Source organism: Aotus nancymaae, unplaced genomic scaffold (genome assembly GCF_030222135.1).
Source record: "Aotus nancymaae isolate 86718 unplaced genomic scaffold, 86718_ANA_hifiasm-v0.15.2.pri h1tg000036l, whole genome shotgun sequence".
NCBI lineage: Eukaryota > Metazoa > Chordata > Mammalia > Primates > Aotidae > Aotus > Aotus nancymaae.
This window is the reverse complement of record NW_026988450.1, coordinates 56,916,701-56,939,754: the sequence shown is the minus strand read 5'-3', so window position 1 is coordinate 56,939,754 and position 23,054 is coordinate 56,916,701. Positions and strand designations below refer to the sequence as shown.

At 38.1% G+C, this 23,054-nt stretch overlaps 1 protein-coding gene across 5 annotated transcripts in view; it reads left to right on the top strand.

Annotated features, from left to right (window-relative positions):
- The window catches only part of RSPO2 (R-spondin 2), a 268,198-nt gene that overhangs the window by 202,436 nt on the left and 42,708 nt on the right, over nucleotides 1–23,054 (top strand). For 4 of the 5 annotated variants that reach the window (XM_064384531.1, XM_064384529.1, XM_021671331.2 and 1 more), the window contains one exon: nucleotides 1,701–1,889. In XM_064384531.1, coding sequence (XP_064240601.1) covers nucleotides 1,701–1,889 — 189 coding nt within the window. The remainder of the gene's footprint in view (nucleotides 1–1,700; nucleotides 1,890–23,054) is intronic. The other variant, XM_064384530.1, reaches the window with a different exon arrangement.

Below are 23,054 nucleotides of genomic sequence, written 5' to 3'. Positions count from 1 at the left end.
TTTACATCTCTTAAAATGGAGACTTAGAAGAAAATTGACAACTTTTTTCTATAAAAATTTTGAAGTAGTCTGTAATTGTACATTTGAGAGCTTGCAGAGAAGACATTTAAATAAGTAGTTTTTGAAGAAATAGGTGCTTTCATGTTTCTACTTATGTGCGAGTTAATACATTTATATAGGCACCACAATTAAAATAAGAAAGTCACTAGAATAACATGTTCAGAATGTTGAATTTGCTTTTGAGAGGCAGGACACACACATTACAAATGTTCAGTGGAAATGCTAAAATCCTTAACTACAAACATATTATAAATAGAGTCTGATGCATTCCTTGAATAAAAAAATCTTAATTGACTTTGAAAAGTCCAAGAAGCAGCTGTGATACCCACTGACGTCTAGAAGGTGGAAATATTAATTGTATGCGGACTCTGGGCCTGAACCCTCATTCAGTAGTGGGAAGAGGACTTTTAATGGTGACGTGGATGAAGAGGTTTAGCTTTGTATACCTTTATCCTTTCAGTTTCTCCTCTCCCTCTCCGGGGAATTGGGGGGTAGCCTTTTTTCCACTATGTGGACTTAACATAGGGGATGCTAAACGCTTTTACGTATGTAGTAAAAACATATATTTTCAAATGACTGATCACATCTGTTTAGTTTTCAAACTGTAGTAATGTACAACACCAATACGGGGAATAAGAACCGTGGTCTCCAGACACCTGTTGAAAGAACAGAAAAAATCAAAATGCAAAGCAAGTTCCCCATATTTTTCACGAAGTGCTTCCAAAATAAAATACATTTGTGGGTTTGGTGGAGGCACATTCAGAATTAGCCTGTAAAATTTTGTCTTCTCTCATGATAGGAAATAGTGTCTTCTACTTTAGGTTTCATCTGTTGACTCTTTTAAAAGTTACACATTTCAGTGTCATTAGAACTATTCATAACAGCAAAAACATGGGATCAACCTAAATGTTCATCAGTGATAGACTGTATAAAGAAAATGTGGTACATATATACCATCAAATACGATGCAGCCATAAAAAAGAATGAGATCAAGTCTTTTGCAGGGACATGGATGGAGTTGGAAGCCATTATGCTCAGAAAACTAATGCAGGAACAGAAAACCAAACACCTCATGTTTTCACTTCTAAGTGGGAGCTGAATGATGGGAATGCATGAACACATGTGGGGGAACAACACACACTAGGGCCTGTCAGGATGGAGGTGATGTGGGGAGGGAGAGCATCAGGAAGAACAGCTAATGGATGCTGGGCTTAATACCTAGGTATTAGGATGATCTGTGCAGCAGACCACCATGGCACACTATTACCTGTGTGACAAACCTGCACATCCTGCACATGTACCCCTGGACTTAAAAGCTGAAGGAAAAAATATAACTGACCAATAGCACCCTTTGAATACTGAACTAAGACAAATGGAAAGTAACAGCTTATGAATTACTTAAGGGACATTGGGTTTTTTGTTTTTGTTTGTTTTTGATAGAAATACGCTATGGTTCAAAAAATTAAAGTTCCAAAAGGCGAGTATAGGTCTTCAAGGGCTGTACCATTTAATTTTTGGTATCTGAAGGCAGGGGGAAGGGGGAATGAAGGAACACTGCTGTGTTAATTTGATGTCAGTGAAGCAGATGGATACTAACTTACGTGTTTGTGTTTTTTTCTTTTTCTGACAATCTTTACTAGAAGGATGTGAAGTTGGTCACTGGAGTGAATGGGGAACTTGTAGCCGAAATAATCGCACATGTGGATTTAAATGGGGTCTGGAAACCAGAACACGGCAAATTATTAAAAAGCCAGCAAAAGACACAATACCGTGTCCAACCATTGCTGAATCCAGGAGATGCAAGATGGCAATGAGGCATTGTCCAGGAGGTAGGTTTGGATATATAATCACTACTGTGCACTATATGCTTTCTGAACTCTCCCCCTTTCTACCCACCCTCCCTTCCAAAAATAATTATCTATGAAGGAAGTCCGATAATATTGGTGAGAGGATAAAGTTTTGTTGTACTTATTTAAAAACAAATGCTTCAGTTGTGAAAAATATTAAGTGCACATTTTATTACTTTCATAATACCTTAAGCATAATTTAGGAGAGTACCTTAGTAATGAGCTTTCTAAAATGAGATTTCTAAATGTGTTTTAGTGGCTTTTTCTGCAAATGTACCATAAAAGCAGGTCCTTACGAAATCAGGCCTTTGCAGATGTTGCTCTGAGGGAAGCGGCCAACTTTCAGTTCAGAAGAGTTTAGATTAGAAAGGTTTATGGAGTCTGTAAAATCATCTGCGTCGTTACTAGTTGAAGATGACAACTTAAAATAAACTTGCCCAAACACTGGGAGGAATAAACATTGTCTTAATGTTACCACAATTAGCTGTTTCTCTGTGTTTTGATGATAATTTGTAGAAAACAGCTACTGGCATGTGTGTGTTTATTCACATCTTTGTAGTAATTGTGCTGATTTGCAGTAATTATTCTGTAACAACAGGATTAGGTCCATTTAGAAATTGGAAGAGTTCATAGCTGAGGTGCTGGCCGACGTGGAATCAGTAAGTTGAAATGCATGTCTGAGCCCTGTCACTGCGCTGTCCCTAAAGCAGTAATCACTGGGTTACATTTATTTTATCACTAGTAGATGCTACATCACCATTTGCTCAAAATAGAAGAGTGAAAAAGAAAGTTGTGTTTGGAAAACTGCTCTGTAAAATAATTATAACTTTTGTTTGCCTTCATTCTGTTTTTTGGTGCATGGCTTTTCAGCTTTATGACCATAGCCCAGAAACAGAATATATAACTGCTTAAAACAGGTTTATAACTGTGTTATGCTGCCTCAGAGAGAGTGTCTATGATCCATGGAGAAAGACAAAACTTTTAAGACTCGAAGACTCCAGTCGGCCTTTGAGAACTATTAGATCCAGATTCAGAAGCTACTATTAGGAAAGCAGCTTTTCCTCTTGAATTAGTTTTGCTTTTCCTTACTGGATCTTTGAAACAAAGTTTTTGTGGGTCTGCTTTTCACTAACAAGGATGGTTTTGTTCACTTAAACTAGGTATTTTTTGGTCAAAATATAAGAAAATATTTTCTTGTAAAACTAATAAGCCACTTCTTGGATAGCTGAGAGCATTTAACCTGCAACCTTCTCCCTAAAAACAAACCTGATGTATTCCGGTATTGAAAATAAAGACTTCCTTTGTTGTATATTGTTTATACAACTAGCCCCTCCCCCATTCCTCTTCCAGCAATGTGGTCCCCCAATTGTGGTTTACATTAATAGCAAAAATTAACCTGAAAATGCTCCTATAACAAACACGCTTATATGTAACAAGAGTCAACACATTTCCCTTTCCTCCAAAACTCTTTTTACTTAGCCTCAGTCTTGCTTGAGAATTTTCTAGATAACAGCTAGATTGTTAACCATAATATTTATTGCATTTGTATTTTTTATGTTATCAACAACAACATACTATCTTAATCAAATACAACTTGATAGTGTCAGCAGTTTAAATTATGCCAAAACAAATGCTTATGTATCATCTGCTAATCTCCTTTTGACAAGCAAACCAGTAACAGATTTGATTTAATTCTTACTGAAGTTTTACCAAGTTTTACTTATTAGGAAAGACTAGCTATAGCTCTAATTCTTGCATCTACATTTTCAGTTTAATCAAATCAATTTTATATAACCTTTAAATACGTTTTCAAAGTTATATTAATTTTTTTTACTGTTTTATTAAAAGGAAACTAAATATAATTGTTGAGAGAAATGGCAAATTATTCTGTAACAAAGCAACTTGTATTTACAAATGTAGGAGATGAAAACTAGAAAATTAGCTTTGTAACTTGAGCAAGTATTGATAAAAATTGGCATAACTTCCTGGGGAGTATCCCACCTTGCCTTAGGTGAGAGAGGGAAAAGTTCCTTTTTTCAGTAGGTCATGGTGACTAAGGGAAGAATGGAGAAGAAAGCCACTTTATCCCTTTTTACATCTTGATTTGATTTCAGTGATCTGCTTTGACAAACCATGCAAAAATGTAAGTCGTAATCAGGTTGGGAATACAGGCATTTTTAAGATCTTTGCAACATATGTATGGATTTTTCTCCTGTTGGAACCAGTCTTAACCTGATTGCACACAAACGCAGCCTTAAGCTCCTTCACACTAAAGCAGCAGCACATTAGAATCAGCTGCTTTCGATTACTGAAAGTCATTAAGTTAGAGGTCAGTGTAATGGTATAGTCATCACTATGCATATAAGATATTACATTGAAAACTATTAAATATGAAAACATAAATGGCTTTAAGAGTTAAAAAAAAAACCAGTATAATGCTTAGCCTAGTTTTTCCTTAACTATCATATGCGTATTTGCTTTCTTTTTTTTTAAAAAAAGAATATCTGGAAATATCTTTAGTAGATTGATTTACACTTGAAGTACTCAGTGTTCATTCCCAAACTTTTCCTTTAGATCAGTTATCTTGTTCTTTCATTTTTGATAGCATAACCTATAAGGTTTCCTGGGCTTTTCCAACAATCATTCTTCAGGGTCCTGGTCTGTACAGATATCTGGGTCCCTACATCCTGTCAACTCATTAAATCCATGAGTCCTGACAAGTCACTTAACCTCTCTTGGCCTCCGTTTCCTCATTTTTAAAATTGAGGGTTTGTAGTATAGGTGATCTCTGAGGTCCTGTTCTGTTCTAAAATCTGATGATTTTAGGATTAATTGCCAAAAGATGCAGGCAAGTTCTGTGGCTGTCATATGAGGTGAGGAAGAGACTTTGGAAGGCCGGGAGCATAGTTTCACAATGAAGGATCTGAACACTTTCCCAGTAGCTGCCCCCTGCAGTTGCCAAGCCTTCCACATCCAGCAGCTTCCAGCTTCCTGCTTCAGGAAGGACTCTGCTTGGTCCTTCAAAGATTAAACAAGATTCTTTTAAAATGTGTGTATGACCCGTGACTTAGCTGCCAATATAGCAGAAGTCTATAGAATGACAAAAGGGAGCATAAAAGACCATGGAAAAAAGAGAAAGATGGAGAATGAATGAGAGAAAAAAAATATTGTATAGTGAGTATAGGAAACAAGTGAAAAAAAGAGTGACTGACTTGAAAATAAAAGCTGTACTCATTGCAGATATAACTCTCCATTCCCTTTGCCCTCTCCCTGAGTGTACTAATTAATAAAATTAATCATGTTGGGACTAATTTATAATATATAACCTGAAGCTTTAAGTGGAAAGAATTTCAAGTCCGGGCCATGTCATACATTAGGGAATATCTTAATACAAAAGTATAAACATGTTTTTGTCATATGTTTAAATGACACATGGAAGAACAAATTTGTGGTTGCTAAGGTTTGATGTTGGAGGATGCTCATGTACAGGACAAAATATCATCTGTAGGTGGCTGTAGTCTTCTCCTCTTTCACAGGATGGACCAACATCGTGATCTCAACCTGAAAATATTCTGTACTATCTGTATGAGACTCCTGCTTTTTTTTGTCAAGCTCCATCACAACTCATTTTGTTAATTTACTTCATCAGATATTTGTCGAGCACTGCTATGTGCCAATCATATGTCTAGACATGGGATTGCTCAAAGAGTCCTTAGCTTTTTTTCTAGCAAGAATAGCTATAATAAAGAAGTGGATGAGTGTGTTTAATCTCATGTGGAGACAAGGTCTGTGATAGGGAGGATAGGGAGCTAGTGAATGGGTCAGGGTATGCTATGTTATGTAGGGTGATCAGAAAAATTGAGGAAGTTACATTTGATGAGAGATCTAAATGAAGGAGATATTTTGAAGCTCTAAGGGAAATTATTTTTGGAGAATCCTTGATTCTTCTGCCATATTTTAGGGAAGAGGAAAGAACTGAGCTCAATGGAGGCTCTGACTGGTCCAAGGTGATACATAACAAGTTATTAGTGGTAGGACCATCATCTTGCTGCTTAGAAAACCTGTTTTCCTGTGCTTTTTCCTTGGTCTTTATGATGAAGACTTAAGATAAAGTCATGGTTGTCCAACATTAAAGTACCCAACCTTTAACTATTTCTCCCTCCATGCAGAACTATCATTTTACTTTTGCTCTACAAATGCTTTTAAACAACATAGTACCCTGCTATCGCCACCCCTTCCAATTTGGAATCACTGGTGAAAGATATCCCAAAGGGCACTGCATAAAGGCCAAAGTGTTGAGCCACTGGCTTTGCTTTGATTCAGCTTCCCCTGTGAAAGCCCTATTCTCCTTTAGAGTCATTGGTCCTTGGTTGGCAGGGGGAGAACTATGGCTTCAAGATTGTGGTTGCCATCCTTAATCTTTCAAAGCCTGCCCTCTAGAGGAGACTGCCTTGTGTGGAGCCAAACCCAACAGTCGTCTCTGACCATTCTCCTTGTCCTACACAGAAGCCCTGGGTAACCTGATCCCATCCTCACATCAGAAGGCTCTGTGCCTAGCATAGTTTTTTCTTTCTGACACATTTCAACTATCGGACTCTGAGAGTAATTAAGGTGATGGTTTGGCATATACTGGGGTAGCTTTTTAAGTCTTTTGCTGATGGCTGCCTCAACTCACAGCAGTTCTTTAAGCTCCAGTCACATTTTGTTAGTACTGTGCTAAAATTTAAATATGAAATCTACTGTATACTATTTTAATTTTATATACTTTTTCTTTCTTCAAAAGTAGTTCTTGATAGGAAATGAAAGAAAATACAAATTTGCCACTTAGAACCTTAATCTCTGGAAAAATCTACTTTTTAAAAGGTAATAGTCTAAAAGGTATTAATAGTATAAAGGCATTAATAATAGTATAAAAGGTAAAGACTAATCTATGTTTTGTGTGTGTGTGTGTGTGTGTGTGTGTGTGTGTGTGTGTGTAACAGCAACATGTGGACTAGGTATTAGATAATATAACCAAAGATGGTTGTAGATTGTGATAGATTAACCCCGGAGCAGGAAATAAGCACATTTTTCAATGGGGCAGGGTCAATAACATGTGCTATGCACATATGTTCTATATTTCTCTACATTTTGTTTACATTTGAGTTGCAATTTATGTGGTCTGCTTTATACATGTCACCCTAAAGAGTAGTTTGGAAGATAGGAGATAAGAGAGAACCTCTTTTCTTTTAGAGTTTGTCAAGAATGTCGATATTAAAATTTTTATGTGAAGAAGACAGCATCTAAAAGGAAATTCTTATTGCCTTTCTGTTTGCTATGCTTAAAGTGTTACAGTGTCTCTCTGAGAAATAAATGATTTGTGTTAGTCGTTTTAAATTAAGCAAGTTATACTATTTTCCAGGTACTCTGGTTACCTGGAAGCTAAATGTAGTGTGTGTGTGTGTGTGTGTGTGTGTGTGTGTGTGTGTGTGTGTGTGTTTTAAGTGAGTATAAACTGGGAGAGTTACCCATAAGTAGCCACTCTAAAAATGTTAACGTATTATTATTAAGTTGATATTAAAGAAAGATCCACTTGCCTCCAAACATCCCTTTCAGTAACTGAAGCATCTGAAATTCCTGCTCCAGGGGTCTTAACAGACTCTTAAGAGGAATCCCTTTCCCCTCCCAAGCCCATACTCGCATTTTTAATATTTTTACTCATTTCCTGAAAGTGGGCAGGGGATAAAAATTGACACCTGGTGGTGGTGGTAGTAGGTTTTCTTTTCATGAAATGATTTCTTTCAGATTTACTAATTCTCACATATTGGAGGGTAAGGGTCTGAGGAAATGCACAGAAAAGGGGGCTCCAAATTAAGTACAGTCTTGGGCATAGACATAGACACAAACAGAAATATAAGGAGGTGAAAAACACTCATAACATGGGGGCTGAGGGGGTGGACATGAGACAACAACTTTTCTCAGTTTCATTTTGAGCCAATCCTAGTGCCAGCCTTGCTTGCCAGAGGAATGCCAGCCTTGCTTGCCAGAGGAGTGCCAGCCTTGCTTGCAGGGAGTGAGGGTACTAGTGGAAGAAGCCTCACCTTTATGCTGTTCTCTGAAGCTTCCCATCTGGAATCTCTACCAGCCCCATTTCAATGTAGTTTGGGGCACCACGTACTAGTCTCTTTTATGGGTACTTGTAAAAAGAATTTCTCAACTACATATGCCACTGAAGACCCAAACTTCTATGCAGTAAGCTACTCTTATGGTCATATAAAATATATAAAACGATTTTTACAACACTCCAAAATAAAAACAACTTTAATAGGACACACATGGTGTCAGGGGTAGATATTTTCCCTCCTCCATATGAAGACTCTTTTTTCCCTTTTATAAGATAAGAAAGTCTTAAGTATAAATGCCCTAACCATTTCTTAGAACAACTTATTTTCAGCCAGGTGTGGTGGTTCACACCTGTAATCCTAGCACTTTGGGAGGATAAGGCAGGCAGATCTCCTGAAGTCGAAAGTTTGAGACCAGCCTGGCCAACATGGTGAAACTCTATCTCTACTAAAAATAGAAATATTATCTGGGTGTGGTGGCACACACTTGTAATCCCAGCTACTTGGAAGGCTGAGGCAGGATAATCTCTTGAACCTGGGAGGCAGAGGTTGCATTGAGCAAAGATCGTGCCACTGAACTCCAGCCTGGGGGACAGAGTGAGACTCTTTCTCAAAAACAAAAAAAAAACTTATTCTCCTTGTCACCTCATCAGATACTTCTCTGGAATCTTTAAATGGTGTTGATAAAAATAACAGTCAGTGTATATGTGCCATATTTTCTTTATCCAGTCTATCATTTGATGGGCATTTGTGTTGGTTCCAAGTCTTTGGTGTTGTGAACAGTGCCACAATAAACACACATGTGCATGTGTCTTTATAGTAGAGTGACTTAGAATCCTTTGGGTATATACCCAGTAGTGGGATTGCTGGGTCAGGGCCTGTCGGGGGTGGGGGGTGGGGGGCAGAGGAGAAATAGCATTAGGAGAAATACCTAATATAGGTGACAGGTTGATGGGTGCAGCAAACCACCATGGTACACATGTATTTCTGTGTAACAAACCTGCACGTTCTGCACATGTACCCCAGAACTTAAAGTATAATAATTAAAAAAAAAGCAGTTGGGTTGCTCATTTAGATTTCCTGTAATACTTCTCTAGCTAATAGATTGACCTAGAGGTGTGTGTGTAGATATCCTTCATGATCAGAAGACAAACATTTTAGTGAAAAGGATGACAGAATTTTACTAAAATCTCAGCATGATTCATGTTGTCATCATATAGAAGTAGTTAAGATGATAAAATTACTTTGTGTAAGAGGTGGCAATTTTTTTTTATGACGAATTTAACCTAAAAATGTTAAGGCAGTAGTTTTTGCTTTACAACTGACCTGTTAATATGATACTCAGACCTAATGTTACTTTTTATTAACATCTTCTTGGAGATGATCCAAGATGGCCAAATAGGAACAGCTCTGGAGGGCAGTTTCCAGTGAGAATGCAGAGGGTGAGTGATCACCACATTTCCAAACGAGTTTTTGCTGCCCACAGACCAGGAGATTCCTGGGCAGAAAGACACCATGAGTCTCCACAGCTGTTTCAGCTGGTGCAGCAGATTTTCTCCACACAAAAACTCACAGAAATCTGGGTGGCCATTTCAACTGGTGCCTGGAATGCCTGGGAGACAGAGTTGCCCATTCAACTGAAAAAAAGGGGGCTGAAACAGGGAGCCAGGTGATCTGGTTTGGCGGGTCCGACTCCCACAAAGACCAGCAACCAGAAACACTCTGGATTGAGAATTTCACAGCAAGCACAGCTGGAGCGGGACTGTACAGCTCTGTGGGGAGAAGGGCATCCGCCATTATGAGGCAGTCCACCATTACCGAGGCAATCTGCCATTTTCGAGGCAGTCTGCCATTACAGAGAGAGTCCACTATTACTGAGGCAAATCGTCATTACCGAGGCAGTACTTACTATACCTCTATAAACAAAACTGCAAGGAAGTTCACATAGTAGCTGGGCAGAGCCTATGGCAGCTCAGCAACGCCTCTACTGGCAGACTGTGATTAGGCTACTTCCTTGCTGGGCAGGACATCTCTGAAAAAACGCAGCAGCATGTCAGGAACTTATAAATAAAGCCCCACCTTCCCAGGACAGAGCACCTGGGAATAAAAGGAGGTTATGAGTTCCACTGCAGCAGACTTAAACATTCCTGCCCAGCAGCTCTGAATGGAAAAATGGAGCTCACAGCTCAGCACCTGAGCTCCTATAAGGGACGGACTATCTCCTCAAGCAGCTCCCTGACCCCTGTATATCTAAAGGGACATATCATAAAGGAGAGCTCAGGCTGACATCAGGCGTGTATCCTTCTGGGACAAAGATAACAGAAGAAGAAACTGGCAGTAACCCTTACTGTTCAGCAGCCACTGCAGGTGATCCCTAGGCAAGCAGGGTCTGGAGTGGATCTCCAGCAGTCCTGCAGTGGAGGGACCTGACAGTTAGAAGGAAAACTAAAAAACAGAATGAAATAACTTCATCAACAAAAAGGAAGTCCACTCAGAGACCTCATCCAAAAGTCACCAACTACAAAGACCACAGGTAGATAAATCCACAAAGATGGGAAGAAAATAGTGCAAAAAGGATGAAAACACCCAAAACCAGAATGCCTCTCCTCCTCCAAAGGATCACAGCTCCTCACCAGCAAGGGAACAAGGCTGGATGGAGAATGAGTCTGATGAATTGACAGAAACAGGCTTCAGAAAGTGGGTAATAACAAACTTCTCTGAGCTAAAAGAACATGTTCTAACCCAATGCAAAGAAACTAAGAACCTTGAAAAATGGTTTGACAAAATGCTAATGAGAATAAACAGCTTAGAGGTGAATATAAATGAATTGATGGAGCTGAAAAAACACAACATGAGAACTTCGCGAAGCATACACAAGTTTCAATAGCCGAATAGACCAAGCAGAAGAAAGGATATCAGAGATTGAAGATCAACTTTATGAAATAAAATGAGAAGGCAAGATTAGAGAAAAAAATATAAAGAAATGAACAAAGCCTCCAAGAAATATGGGATTATGTGAAAAGACCTAATCTATGTTTGATAGGTATACCTGAATGTGATGGAGAGAACGAATCCAAGCTGGAAAACATTCTTCAGGATAGTATCCAGGAGAACTTCCCCAACCTAGCAAGGCAGGCCAATATTCAAGTCCAGGAAATACAGAGAACCCACAAAGATATTCCTCAAGAAGAGCAACCCCAAGGCACATAATTGTCAGATTCACCAGAGTTGAAATGAAGGAAAAAATGCTAAGGGCAGCCAGAGAGAAAGATCAGGTTACCCACAAAGGGAAGCCCATCAGGCTCACAGCCCATCTCTCAGCAGAAACCCTACAAGCCAGAAGAGAGTAGGGGCCAATTTTCAATATCCCTAAAGAAAAGAACTTTCAGCCTAGAATTTCATATGCAGCCAAACTAAGCTTCATAAGTGAAGGAGAAATAAAATCCTTTATGAACAAGCAATTGCTTAGAGATTTCATCACCACCAGGCCTACCTTACAGGAGGTCCTGAAAGGAGCACTAAACATAGAAAGGAAAAACCAGTACTAGCCATTCAAAAAATGTACCAAATGGTAAAGAGTATAGACACAATGGAGAAACCATGTCAACTAATGGACAAAACAACCAGCTAGCATCAAAATGGCAGGGTCAAATTCACACATAACAATATTAACCTTAAATATAAATGGGCTAAATGCCTCAATCAAAAGACACTAGCAAATTGGATAAAAAGTCAAAACCCATGGGTGTGCTGTATCCAGGAAACCCATCTCACATGCAATGATACACATAGGCTCAAAATAAAGGGATAGAGGAAGATTTACCAAGCAAATGGAGAGCTAAAAAAAGCAGGAGTTGTAATCCTAGTCTCTGATAAAATGGACTTTAAACCCACAAAGATCAAAAGAGACAAAGAAGGGCATTACATAATGGTAAAAGGATCAATGCAACAAGAAGAGCTAACTATCCTAAATATATATGCAGCCAATAAGGAGCACCCACATACATAAAGCATGTTCTCAATGACCTACAAAGAGACTTAGACTCCCACACAATAATAGTGGGAGACTTTAATATTCCACTGTCAATATTAGACAGATCAACGAGATGGAAAATTAACAAGGATATCCAGGACTTGAACTCAGATCTGGACCAAGCAAACCTAATAGACATTTACAGAACTCTCCACCCCAAATCCACAGAATATACATTCTTCTCAGCACCACATCACACCTACTCTAAAAGTGACCACATAATTGGAAGTAAATCAGTCCTCAGCAAATGCAAAAGAATGGAAATCATAACAAATAGTCTCTCAGACCACAGTGCAATCAAATTAGAACTCAGAATTCAGAAACTACCTCAGAACTGCACAACTTCTTGGAAACTGAACAATTGGCTCTTGAATGCTGACTGGATAAACAATCAAATGAAGGCAGAAATAAAGATGTTCTTTGAAACCAATGAGAATGAAGACACAACTTACCAGAATCTCTGGGACACATTTAAAGCAGTGCCTTGAGGAAAATTTATAGCAATAAATGCCAATATGAGAAGGGAAGATCTAAAATCAACACCCTGTCATCACAATTGAAAGAACAAGAGGAGCAAAATCAAAACTCAAAAGCAAGCAGAAGACAAGAAATAACTAACATCAGAGCAGAACTGAAGGAGATAGAGACACAAAAAAACCCTTCAAAAAATTAATAAATCCAGGAGCTGGTTTTTTGAAAAGATCAACAAAATAGACCACTAGCCAGATTAAAAAAAAGAAAAGAGAGAAGAATCAAATAGATGCAATAAAAAACAATAAAGGGGATATCACCACAGATTCCACAGAAATAGATTACTACAAACAACTCTATGCACATAAACCAGTAACCCTGGAAGAAATGGATAAATTCCTGTACAGTTGCACCCTCCCAAGCCTAAACCAGGAAGAAGTCGAAGCCCTGAATAGACCAATAACAAGGGTTGACGTTGAGGCAGCAATTAACAACCTACCAACCAAAAAAAGCCCAGGTCCAGATGGGTTTACAGCTGAATTCTACCAGACATACAAAGAGGAGTTGATACCACTCGTTCAGAAACTATTCCAAACAATCCAAAAAGAGGGAATCCTTCCCAAATCATTTTATGAGACCAACATCATACTGATACAAAAACCTGGCAGAGACTCAACAAGAAAAAAAAACTTTAGGCCAATATCCATGATGAACATCGATGCAAACATCTTCAATAAAATACTGGCAAACTGATTGCAACAGCACATCAAAAAGCTTATTCATCATGATCAAGTAGCCTTCATCCCGGGGATGCAAGGCTGGTTCAACATATGTAAGTCTATAAACAAAATTCACCACATAAACAGAACCAAAACCAAAAACCACATGATAATCTCAATAGATGCAGAGAGGGCCTTTGACAAAATTCAACAGCCCTTTATGCTAAAAACTCTCAAGAAACAAGGTATTGATGAAACGTATCTAAAAATAATAAGCTATTTATGACAAACCCACAGCCAATATCATACTAAATGGGCAAAAACTGGAAGCATTCCCTTTGAAATCTTGAACTAGACAAGGACTCCCTCTCTCAGCACTACTATTCAATATAGTATTGGAAGTTCTAGCCAGAGCAATTGGCCAAGAAAAAGAAGTAAAGGGTATTCAATTAGGAAAGGAGGAAGTCAAATTGTCTCTATTTGCAGACAACATGATTTAGAAGACCTGATTGTCTCAGCCCAAAATCTCCTTAAACTGATAAGGAACTTCAGCAAAGTCTCAAGATACAAAATCAATGTGCAGTAATCACAAGCATTCCTATACACCAATAACAGACTAAAAAAGAGCCAGATCAAGGGCGAACTCCCATTCATAATTGCTACAAAGAGAATAAAATACCTAGGAATACAACTAACAAAGGATGTAAAGGATCTTCTTCAAGGAGAACTACAAACCACTGCTCAAGGTAATAAGAGAGGACACAAACAGATGGAGAAACATTCCATGCTCATGGTTAGGAAGAATCAATATTGTGAAAATGGCCATACTGCCCAAAGTAATTTATAGATTCAATGCTATTTCCATCAAGCTACCTATGACCCTCTTCACAGAACTAGAAAAAACCACCTTAAATTTCATATGGAACCAAGAGAGAGTCTGCATAGCCAAGTCAATTCTAAGCAAAAAGAACAAAGCTGGAGGCATCACGCTGCCTGATTTCACACTATACCTCAAGGCTACAGTAATCAAAACAGCAGGGTACTGGTACCAAAACAGAGATATAGACCAGTGGAACAGAACAGAGGCCTTAGAGGCAACGCCACACATCTACAACCATCTGATCTTTGACAAACCTGACAAAAACAAACAATGAAGAAAGGATTCCCTGTTTAATAAATGGTGTTGGGAAAACTGGCTAGCAATGTGCAGAAAGCAGACACTGGACCCCTTCCTGACACCTTACACTAAAATTAACTCCAGATGGATTAAAGACTTAAACATAAGACCTAACACCATAAAAACCCTAGAAGAAAACCTAGGCAAACCATTCAGGACATAGGCATAGGCAAGGACTTCATGACTAAAACACCAAAAGCATTGGCAACAAAAGCCAAAATAGACAAATGGGATCTAATTAAACTCCAGAGCTTCTGCACAGCAAAAGAAACAATCATTAGAGTGAACCAGCAACCAACAGAATTGGAAAATTTGCAATCTACCCATCTGACAAAGGGCTAATATCCAGAATCTACAAAGTACTAAAGTACTAAAACAGATTTACAAGAAAAAAAAAAAACATTCAAAAGTGGGTGAAGGATATGAATGGACACTTTTCAAAAGAAGACATTTATGAGGCCAAGAAACATATGAAAAAATGCTCATTATCACTGGTCATTAGAGAAATGCAAATCAAAACCACATTGAGATACCATCTCACACCAGCTAGAATTATGGCGATCATTAAAATATCTGGAGACAACAGATGCTGGAGAGGATGTGGAGAAATAGGAACACTTTTACACTGTTGGTGGGAGTGTAAATTAGTTCAACCATTGTGGAAGACAGTGTGGCGATTCCTCAAGGACCTAGAAATAGAAATTCCATTTGACCCAGCAATCCCATTACTGGGTATATATCCAAAGGATTATAAATCATTCTGTTATAAAGACACATGCACATGTATGTTCATTGTGGCACTGTTTACAATAGCAAAGACCTGGAACCAACCCAAATGCCCATCGATGATAGACTGGACAAGGAAAATGTGGCACAGGGGGTTGAACAATGAGAACACATGGACACAGGGAGGGGAGCATCACACACTGGGGTCTGTTGGCGGGGGCTAGGGGAGGGACAGCAGGGGTAGGGAGTTGGGGAGGGATAACATGGGGAGAAATGCCAGATACAGGTGATGGGGATGGAGGCAGCAAACTACATTGCCATGTATGTACCTATGCAATAATTCTGCATGTTCCACACATGTACCCCAAAACCTAAAGTGCAATAAAATATATTTTAAAAATATATATTATCTTTTTGTGTTTGAGGACTTTGGAAACTAGGAACAAAATAGTTGAGCTGGTCAAGAGACTTTTAATAACTGATGCTGTGTCCATATATCCTGCCCATTTCTCAAAGGATTTAGTGATAATGTACAAAGACATAAGATAACATGGTAAAACAGTACCAAAATATAAACTATCAAAACTAGGAATCATTTAAATTAGAATAGGAGCTTAGGCTGAAAAAAAAATAGGCTATTTGGATCTATGTTGTTTGAAATAATTGAGCCAAAAATTTGACTTTAGGTTCGCTACCAGACAAAGGGAAAAAGTAGACATGGTTCTATGTTGGTTTAAAATAAGTGATTAATTAAAAAATAGCAATTTATTAGCTTTTAGAGGGGGAAATCACATATGTATGTGTCTATGTATGCACAATACATATTTACACATGTACATGTACACATGCACATATATATGAATACTTCAATTTCAGACATGTTAAAGTGCACATGTGTTGGGGGACGTTAGTATGACTTATGGAATTGAGGAAGGTCTCACAGAAAAAGAAAATAGCCCAGCAGGGGGGAAACACTAAACAGATTTCTGCAGTATTAGACTTCTCAAATGGGGAATCGTAAGGTGGATGATGTCCTTAAAACATCCACGTCACATCCATGCTTCCACAAGGAAGAAAGCAGCTTGGTGTTTATACCTGGATCAAAGCTGAAGGTGCGATTATGACTTGACTCAATAGTGGCATGAGTAATGCTGATTCAGGACTTATAAAAAAAATTGTATAAATTTAAAGGGTACAATACAGGTTTGTTGGTGTATTGCATAATCGTGAAAGGTGAAAGTTAGGCTCTTAGTGTAACCATCACCCAAATAATGTACATCGTCTTCGTTAGTTCCCGTTTCTTACCTCCCAACTTCCCAGCTTCTGGATCTCCGGTTTCCAAACTCTAAGTTCATGTTTACTGATTATTTAGCTCCCACTTGTAGGTGAGAACATGGTGTTTTCTGTTTCTAGATATTTCACTTAGGATAATGGCCTCCAGTTCCATGGAATCAAAATGTTTTGACTTGTCAGTTGTTTTTGACTGTAATCACCCAGTAGGCTATTTAGTGAATACTGAATACTTTTGGAACTTCGTGGTATCTAGTGAATCTAGGAAATGTGAAGATCTACCCTTATAGCAGATCTGTTACAATTCGAAATTGCAGAAATATCGTACCAACCTAAATGCCCATGAATGAGTGGATGAAAAAAATGTGGTATAAATACATCTTGGAATACTACTCAGCCATAAAAAGGAATGAAATAATGGCATTTGCAGCAACCTGGATGGAGTTAGAGATCTTTATTCCAAGTGAAGTAACTCAGGAAAAAAAAAACAGATATTGTATGTTCTCATTTATAAGTAGGAGCTAAGCTACAGGGACACAAAGGCATACGAATAAAATAATGAACTTTGAAACCTTGGGGGGAAGTGGGTGAGGGATAAAAGACTACACGTTGAGTGCAGTATACACTTCTTGGGTGACAGGTGCCCCAAAATCTCAGAAATCACCACTAAGTAACGTATCCCTGTAACCAAAAACCACCTATTCCCTAAAAACTACTGGAAAAAAAATCTCCTCAGGTGATTCTAATATGCAATAAAATTTGAATCAATAAAAGTGTAGGCCTATTATATTGCAGGGGTCAGTTACCATTCAAATTTGTCAATAAAGATGTGTTTTCTAAATAATAAGATATTCTTAAATGAGATCAGGAGTTGCATATTTAGGTCCAGAGTTATTTCTGGTGGTTATCTCAAGGCCTGCACTAATAATTTTAGATAACCTTTTGCAATTTTTTTGTTGTTTCTTTTCTAAGGCTGGCCTTTGATCATCTTAATCTGTGTCAAAGCTATTTGTTATGAGAGAACCAAGTGGATTTTCAGTAAATGTTTACCGAGTTGCATTGACTTTAAAAAAATATGTTATGAGATGCCTTCCAATCTTTCTTGGAACCTACTTCCCCAAGATAATCCAGTGCTGGAGCTGGGATTCTAAGCCATCTGTGATTTTTCTATTGCCATGTCTGTAGGTCCATAAAATCAATAGATAAGTATCATTACTTCCTATGTTCTAAAGCAATGGGAAAATTGGGAGGAGGGAGTGATACAAACAAGAGAGTTTATAGCCAGGTTAGGGAATTTAAAAAATGCACATTAAAAACAAAAGAGGCATAATTGTATTTATAAATTCTTGAGTGTTAGGTAAGTATGACTTTGTTACAGGCTCTGATACTGTAGAACAAAAGGTATTGATTTTAGCTGTCATAGCCAGGGAATAGTCCCTGAAGAGCAAAACTCAAGTTATATTAAGAGGATTGGGTAGAAAACAGGTTTAAAAAGGGACATCATTTTAGACAGAAAGAATATTGTGAGGAAAGATACTGACAGCAAAATGTGCCTCATGCACCCAAGAGAGGGTGAGCAAATGAACCTGGCTGAAATGCAGAATTTGTGAACGGCAGTCACAGAGGCTCACAGCAAAAAATATAAGTTGCAGCCTGACTGAAGTGTGTCCATGGAGAAGACAAGGATTTTGAATTTTACCTTGTACACTGTGGAGAACCATGAAACTTTTGAGTGTGAAGATGTTTCAGTAGAAAGCTGACTGAAAATGGAAGTGACTGAATATGGTGTTGGTAATGTGTTAGGAAGATGATCAAGTGCACATCCCTGATTTAGGCCAGAGCATTAAACAGAGTCTGAGTTTGATGAGAGAATTAGCAGAGAACACTTATGGGTTCTGATGTTTATGCATTTTTCTGTTAAGTTTGCTTTTCTAAAGAGTCGAGGATTTTGCCTTGTCTTGCAGTCTGCCGTGACCCTTGTATCTCTTTTTGCCAACTTTGTAAGCCAGGCCATTTCCTGGTTTGTATTTGTGCAGTTTTTCCTTTTCCTTTTTTTGAAATCTAGGCACAATTTGCTTTCACCCTAAGTGAACTATATTTGTTTCTAACTACTACGTTCATCTGCCATTTACCAAGATCCTTGGATGTAGTATTTCCTATTTTCTAGCTTGCCATGTTAACCTTCTAATAGGTTTCCTGTACCAGCCAGTTTGGAGTACTCTGAAAATTTAAAGCACACAAATAAAATATTAGTTAGGTCAATGATGAAAATGTTCCTACAAGGTTGATTTTGAAGTGTGTAATCTAAGATGGTTTTATCTAGCATATCGCTGACTAGCAGTATCCTGGAACATTGGGTTGTAAAGGATTCTGAGTTAAATGCTGGGTTTAGGAGACAACCATGCAGCTAATCAATTTGCAGTTTGTGGCATGAAGTGGGAAGCAATGTATTTTGTATTCATTCCTCTTAATTCTAAGCCCTTGACCTGTTCTGCTTACAACTCTTCCTGCTGCCTTCTCTCCAATCTTACCTACAGCACATGCTTGGACATCTTTGACAAATAATCATCTAGCTGTATTTTTCACCTTAGTGATGGTGGATGTGTTTGCATGTTGGAAAAAAATAGAATCAGAAAATTTAAATGAGGTTTTAAATTTGGTATATGGCTGGTCTTGACCACTTATGGGTTGAATGACAAGTTAATTTCCCAAAGCTTAGTCATGTATGACATGTTGTCATCTCAACAAGATCATTGAGAGTAGTAAAGGGACGTGCATGCAAACAGGCAAGTTGTTATTATTTGGCTACATTTTGTTGTAATCCTGTTAATTATGCAGTGTTTTTAATCTTTCTTATAGCTGGCCTGTTCTTGCCTCTTCACTCTTCCTTAATTGCAGCCTTCCTCATGGCTTCAACTATCATCTGGCCATTCACCTTCCTTTTGAGCCCCAACCCCACAGATTTGTCCATTTGTGGGCACCCTTCCCTAGAAATCCTGCCAGCATGTGCAACTAAGCATAGCAAAAGCGTAGCTATCTTTACAAAATCCCATTTCTTCTGGTATAGCCCTCCTTTCCAAAGGCATCACTAGTCCTCCAGTAACTCAGGCTTGCAGTCCTATCTTTGAATCTTTTCCTCATGTTCAGACAGATTAGGACATGAAGCTTTGCCCAACCACCTAAAGATGTGTGAACTAGAGAAATTTACTTAATCTCTCTGAACTTCGGTGTCAGCATCTATGTTACGGGGATAACAGGTGCTTGCTTCATGGGGCTGTTACGAGAATTAAAGGACATCATTCATACTTTGCCTAGCACAGAGTGAAGGATCAGAAAGTGTGAGCTCTTTAAATGACCCACCCAGTTTTACATCTCAGCTCTCCACACATCTTCATTTTTATTGTCTCTACTCTCAAAGACTTAATTTTCTTTACCTAGAATGCTGCTATAACTTACATTAGGAAGAGGAAGCAAATGTTAATTTGCATTTCAGTGAACAGATGTGTCAACATGTACAAAGGTGAACTCTTTTCACCTCTTCTAGAGTGTAATCTAGATGGTAAAGTTGAAACTTTAAATTTAAAAAATTGTGGGAACAGGCACTGAGTCTCCTGATCAGCACAGGGACTAGAACAGAGGAAGTCACAAATGTTGAAAGGAAAGAGTTGCAGGATGAACAAGGCAGGCTAATGGTGGCTGAGGAGGTGGGACTTCAAATATAGACCTGGAGTATGGGATAGTCGAATAAATGAAAAGGAGGATCAAGGGAAAAGATAAACTGAGCAAAAATATGAAAATATGGGATGTATACAGCCTAACATTTATATAAATATGGAGAATCTGTTGAAACAATGCATGTGTCAGCAAAGGATAAAAAGTTGGGCAAAGACTAGAAAGAAAGAAAAAGAATGAATTCAAGATATAAATCAAAATCTGTAAGAGTTAGTTACCAAATTGAATCTCATAGATTGGCCATTCCAGAAGAATTTGAGGTTTACAGAATTCACACAGGGAAGAAAAAGTTATTATCCATTTGTGATGACTTATTTACAAGGATATTTTTCCTTTGGAAATTTAATTCCTTAAACCATTATATGTTACTAATTAAATCTTAAAGACAGCATGGGGCTTGTGGAAGAGAAGGAAACTCAGGGCCTAGATTAAACTAGATTCTGTAAAGGATATTATTGTATATGGTTTTCTCAGAGTTTGGAGAGAGGCCTAGCAGGTAGGTATCTGGACTCTCATCCTTGGTTGAATAAGGTAGTTCTATTTTTTTCTCTTTGACATTTCAGGGATTCTGTATGCATGAGTAAAAAGAGCATATCTTCCTATAAAAGCAAAACTTCAAGATGCACTAATTTGCATCCCTTCCATTATAGATGGGAAACTGAAGTGCTGAGAGGTGAAAGAGTGAATTCCCCATGATAATGGCAGATGATAAAGCAAAGCTTAATTCTTGATTTGTTGTTAAACCTAGAGCACTCTCTCCCATACAGCTTCTTTGTCTTTCAGCCCATAATAATCCCTGGCAATTGCTCATATGTAATGCAATTAAGATTTTTTGTGTTATGGTATAGAACTGCTGTAGTGATTGGGCTCTTATTTTTACAGTGTTTCCTCTCAAAAAAGAGCAGTATGGGCCGGGCACAGTGGCTCACACCTGTAATCCCAGCACTTTAGGAGGCTGAGGCGGGCGGATCATGAGGTCAAGAGATCAAGACCATCCTGGCCAACATGGTGAAACCCCGTCTCTACTAAAAAATACAAAAATTAGCTGGGCATGGTGGCACATGCCTGTAGTCCCAGCTACTTGGGAGGCTGAGGCAGGAGCATTGCTTTAACCCGGGAGGCAGAGGTTGCAGTGAGCCGAGATCGCACCACTGCACTCCAGCCTGGCGACAGTGTGAGACTCTGTCTCAAAAAAAAAAAAAAAAAAAAGCAGTATGAAACTTGGCACGGGCTGAATTCAATAACATGTCTCCTATTTGTGGTGGACTCTGCAAGATTCTATAATAGACCAATAAAAACTTATCTTTTTAAGTAGCTCACAATCTTTCATTTGGATATACAAATTATATATACTTAAATATGGTGTAAGGTAGATAAGCACATGATATGTACCTCAAAAAAACTTTATCTTGAACTGCCCCATATTCAGCAGTTACTGTCTTTCCTTAGTCCTAGGAGAAAATTTTCACCGAAGTTACATCTTTTCTACTCACTTTTTGGTGATACAATCTTATTAGTAATTGATGTAATCTTAATTTAGTTACTAGAATGTCTAGTCCAAGATAATAAAACTAGCGTATTAAGTCTTATTGTTACCATAAACTTAGAAAATATACAACAGACTTTGGCTTATTTGAAGAGTCTATTTTGCAAGATACTGAGTACTTACACCTCTTTCTCAAAAATTCTGAAGGAAATGAACCTCTAAATAAATGAAATGGTAAAAGCAATTGAGTACTAATCCAGGTAAGATGTGTATTGTGTAGGCTCCCATCCTCCTCTCCCTCTCTTCTTCTTTTCATCTTATGTCAAAACCTGTGGAAGAAAACCACATGCCTCTGTCTTGCATCTGTGCACAGATTCCTTGTAGTATTCTTGTCTTTTACATGGTGAGAGTGGTATTGCTAACTTGAGTAATTTAAAGTAATTTTGGCCTCAAATGTCAAGTGTCTGTTGCATTTCAGATCTTCCTCTATTTGGTATAATTGTCAACTCTAAGTGCGCAGATTGACTTAATATAGTCATCAGATACGCTTTGAATTAAGCATTATTTGGGTTGCTTCTGTAGCTCTGTTTGAAGCAGTGTACTCTGTGTTGCTGTTACCAGTTTGCTTCTACTTTATCAGAAACATAAGACCTGGATATCCCAAGAACCACTATGTGAAATCTCTCCACCAGGCGGATGGCACGTGAGCATGTCTGGTTGAAAAACTGTAACATCAGTAGTAGCCTAATTTGAACCATTCCTTTTATAATAGCTTACATTTATTAAGAACTTGCTCGAAGGAGTTCAAGCAAGGGTGGTGACCTCTTAAACACCCATATTTCAAAAGTTTTTTTAACCATACAGTTCTCAAAATGCTGATATTTTATGTAACTTTCAGTACTTAGTAACATTATTCCACAATCAGTATTATGCAATGAAAGCATAAAGATTGAAAGTTAAAAATATGTGATCACTTATTCTCGTTTGTGTGTGTGTGTGTGTGTGTGTGTGTGTGTGTATTAGTATTTTCGGCACTGCATTTGAGGAAATGTTCAATGTTGGGCTCGGCATTTTGTTTGACAGTTGTCACATTGTTTTCATTGTCTCTCCACTTTTGTTTATTTCTCTGCTTCTTAAGCAGCCTGATGAAATCTCATCAGCTAACTGGGATTGAATTTTGATGAGTGCCAAGTTGCTTTGATGAAATCTACTGTAATTGTCTTAAACCCAACTTTATTCGGCTTTAATGCTGGCATTTTCCATATTGAGAAAATTAGTGCATTTGTTCGCTACTGGAGAAGGAAGCCCGGTAAAGAAACAAAGATAGTCAAATAAAAAAAAGCAACCATAATTTAAGTTCATTATATCTTTGAATGCGTGGACAAGCTAGCTTTGAAACAAACTTTTTTTTA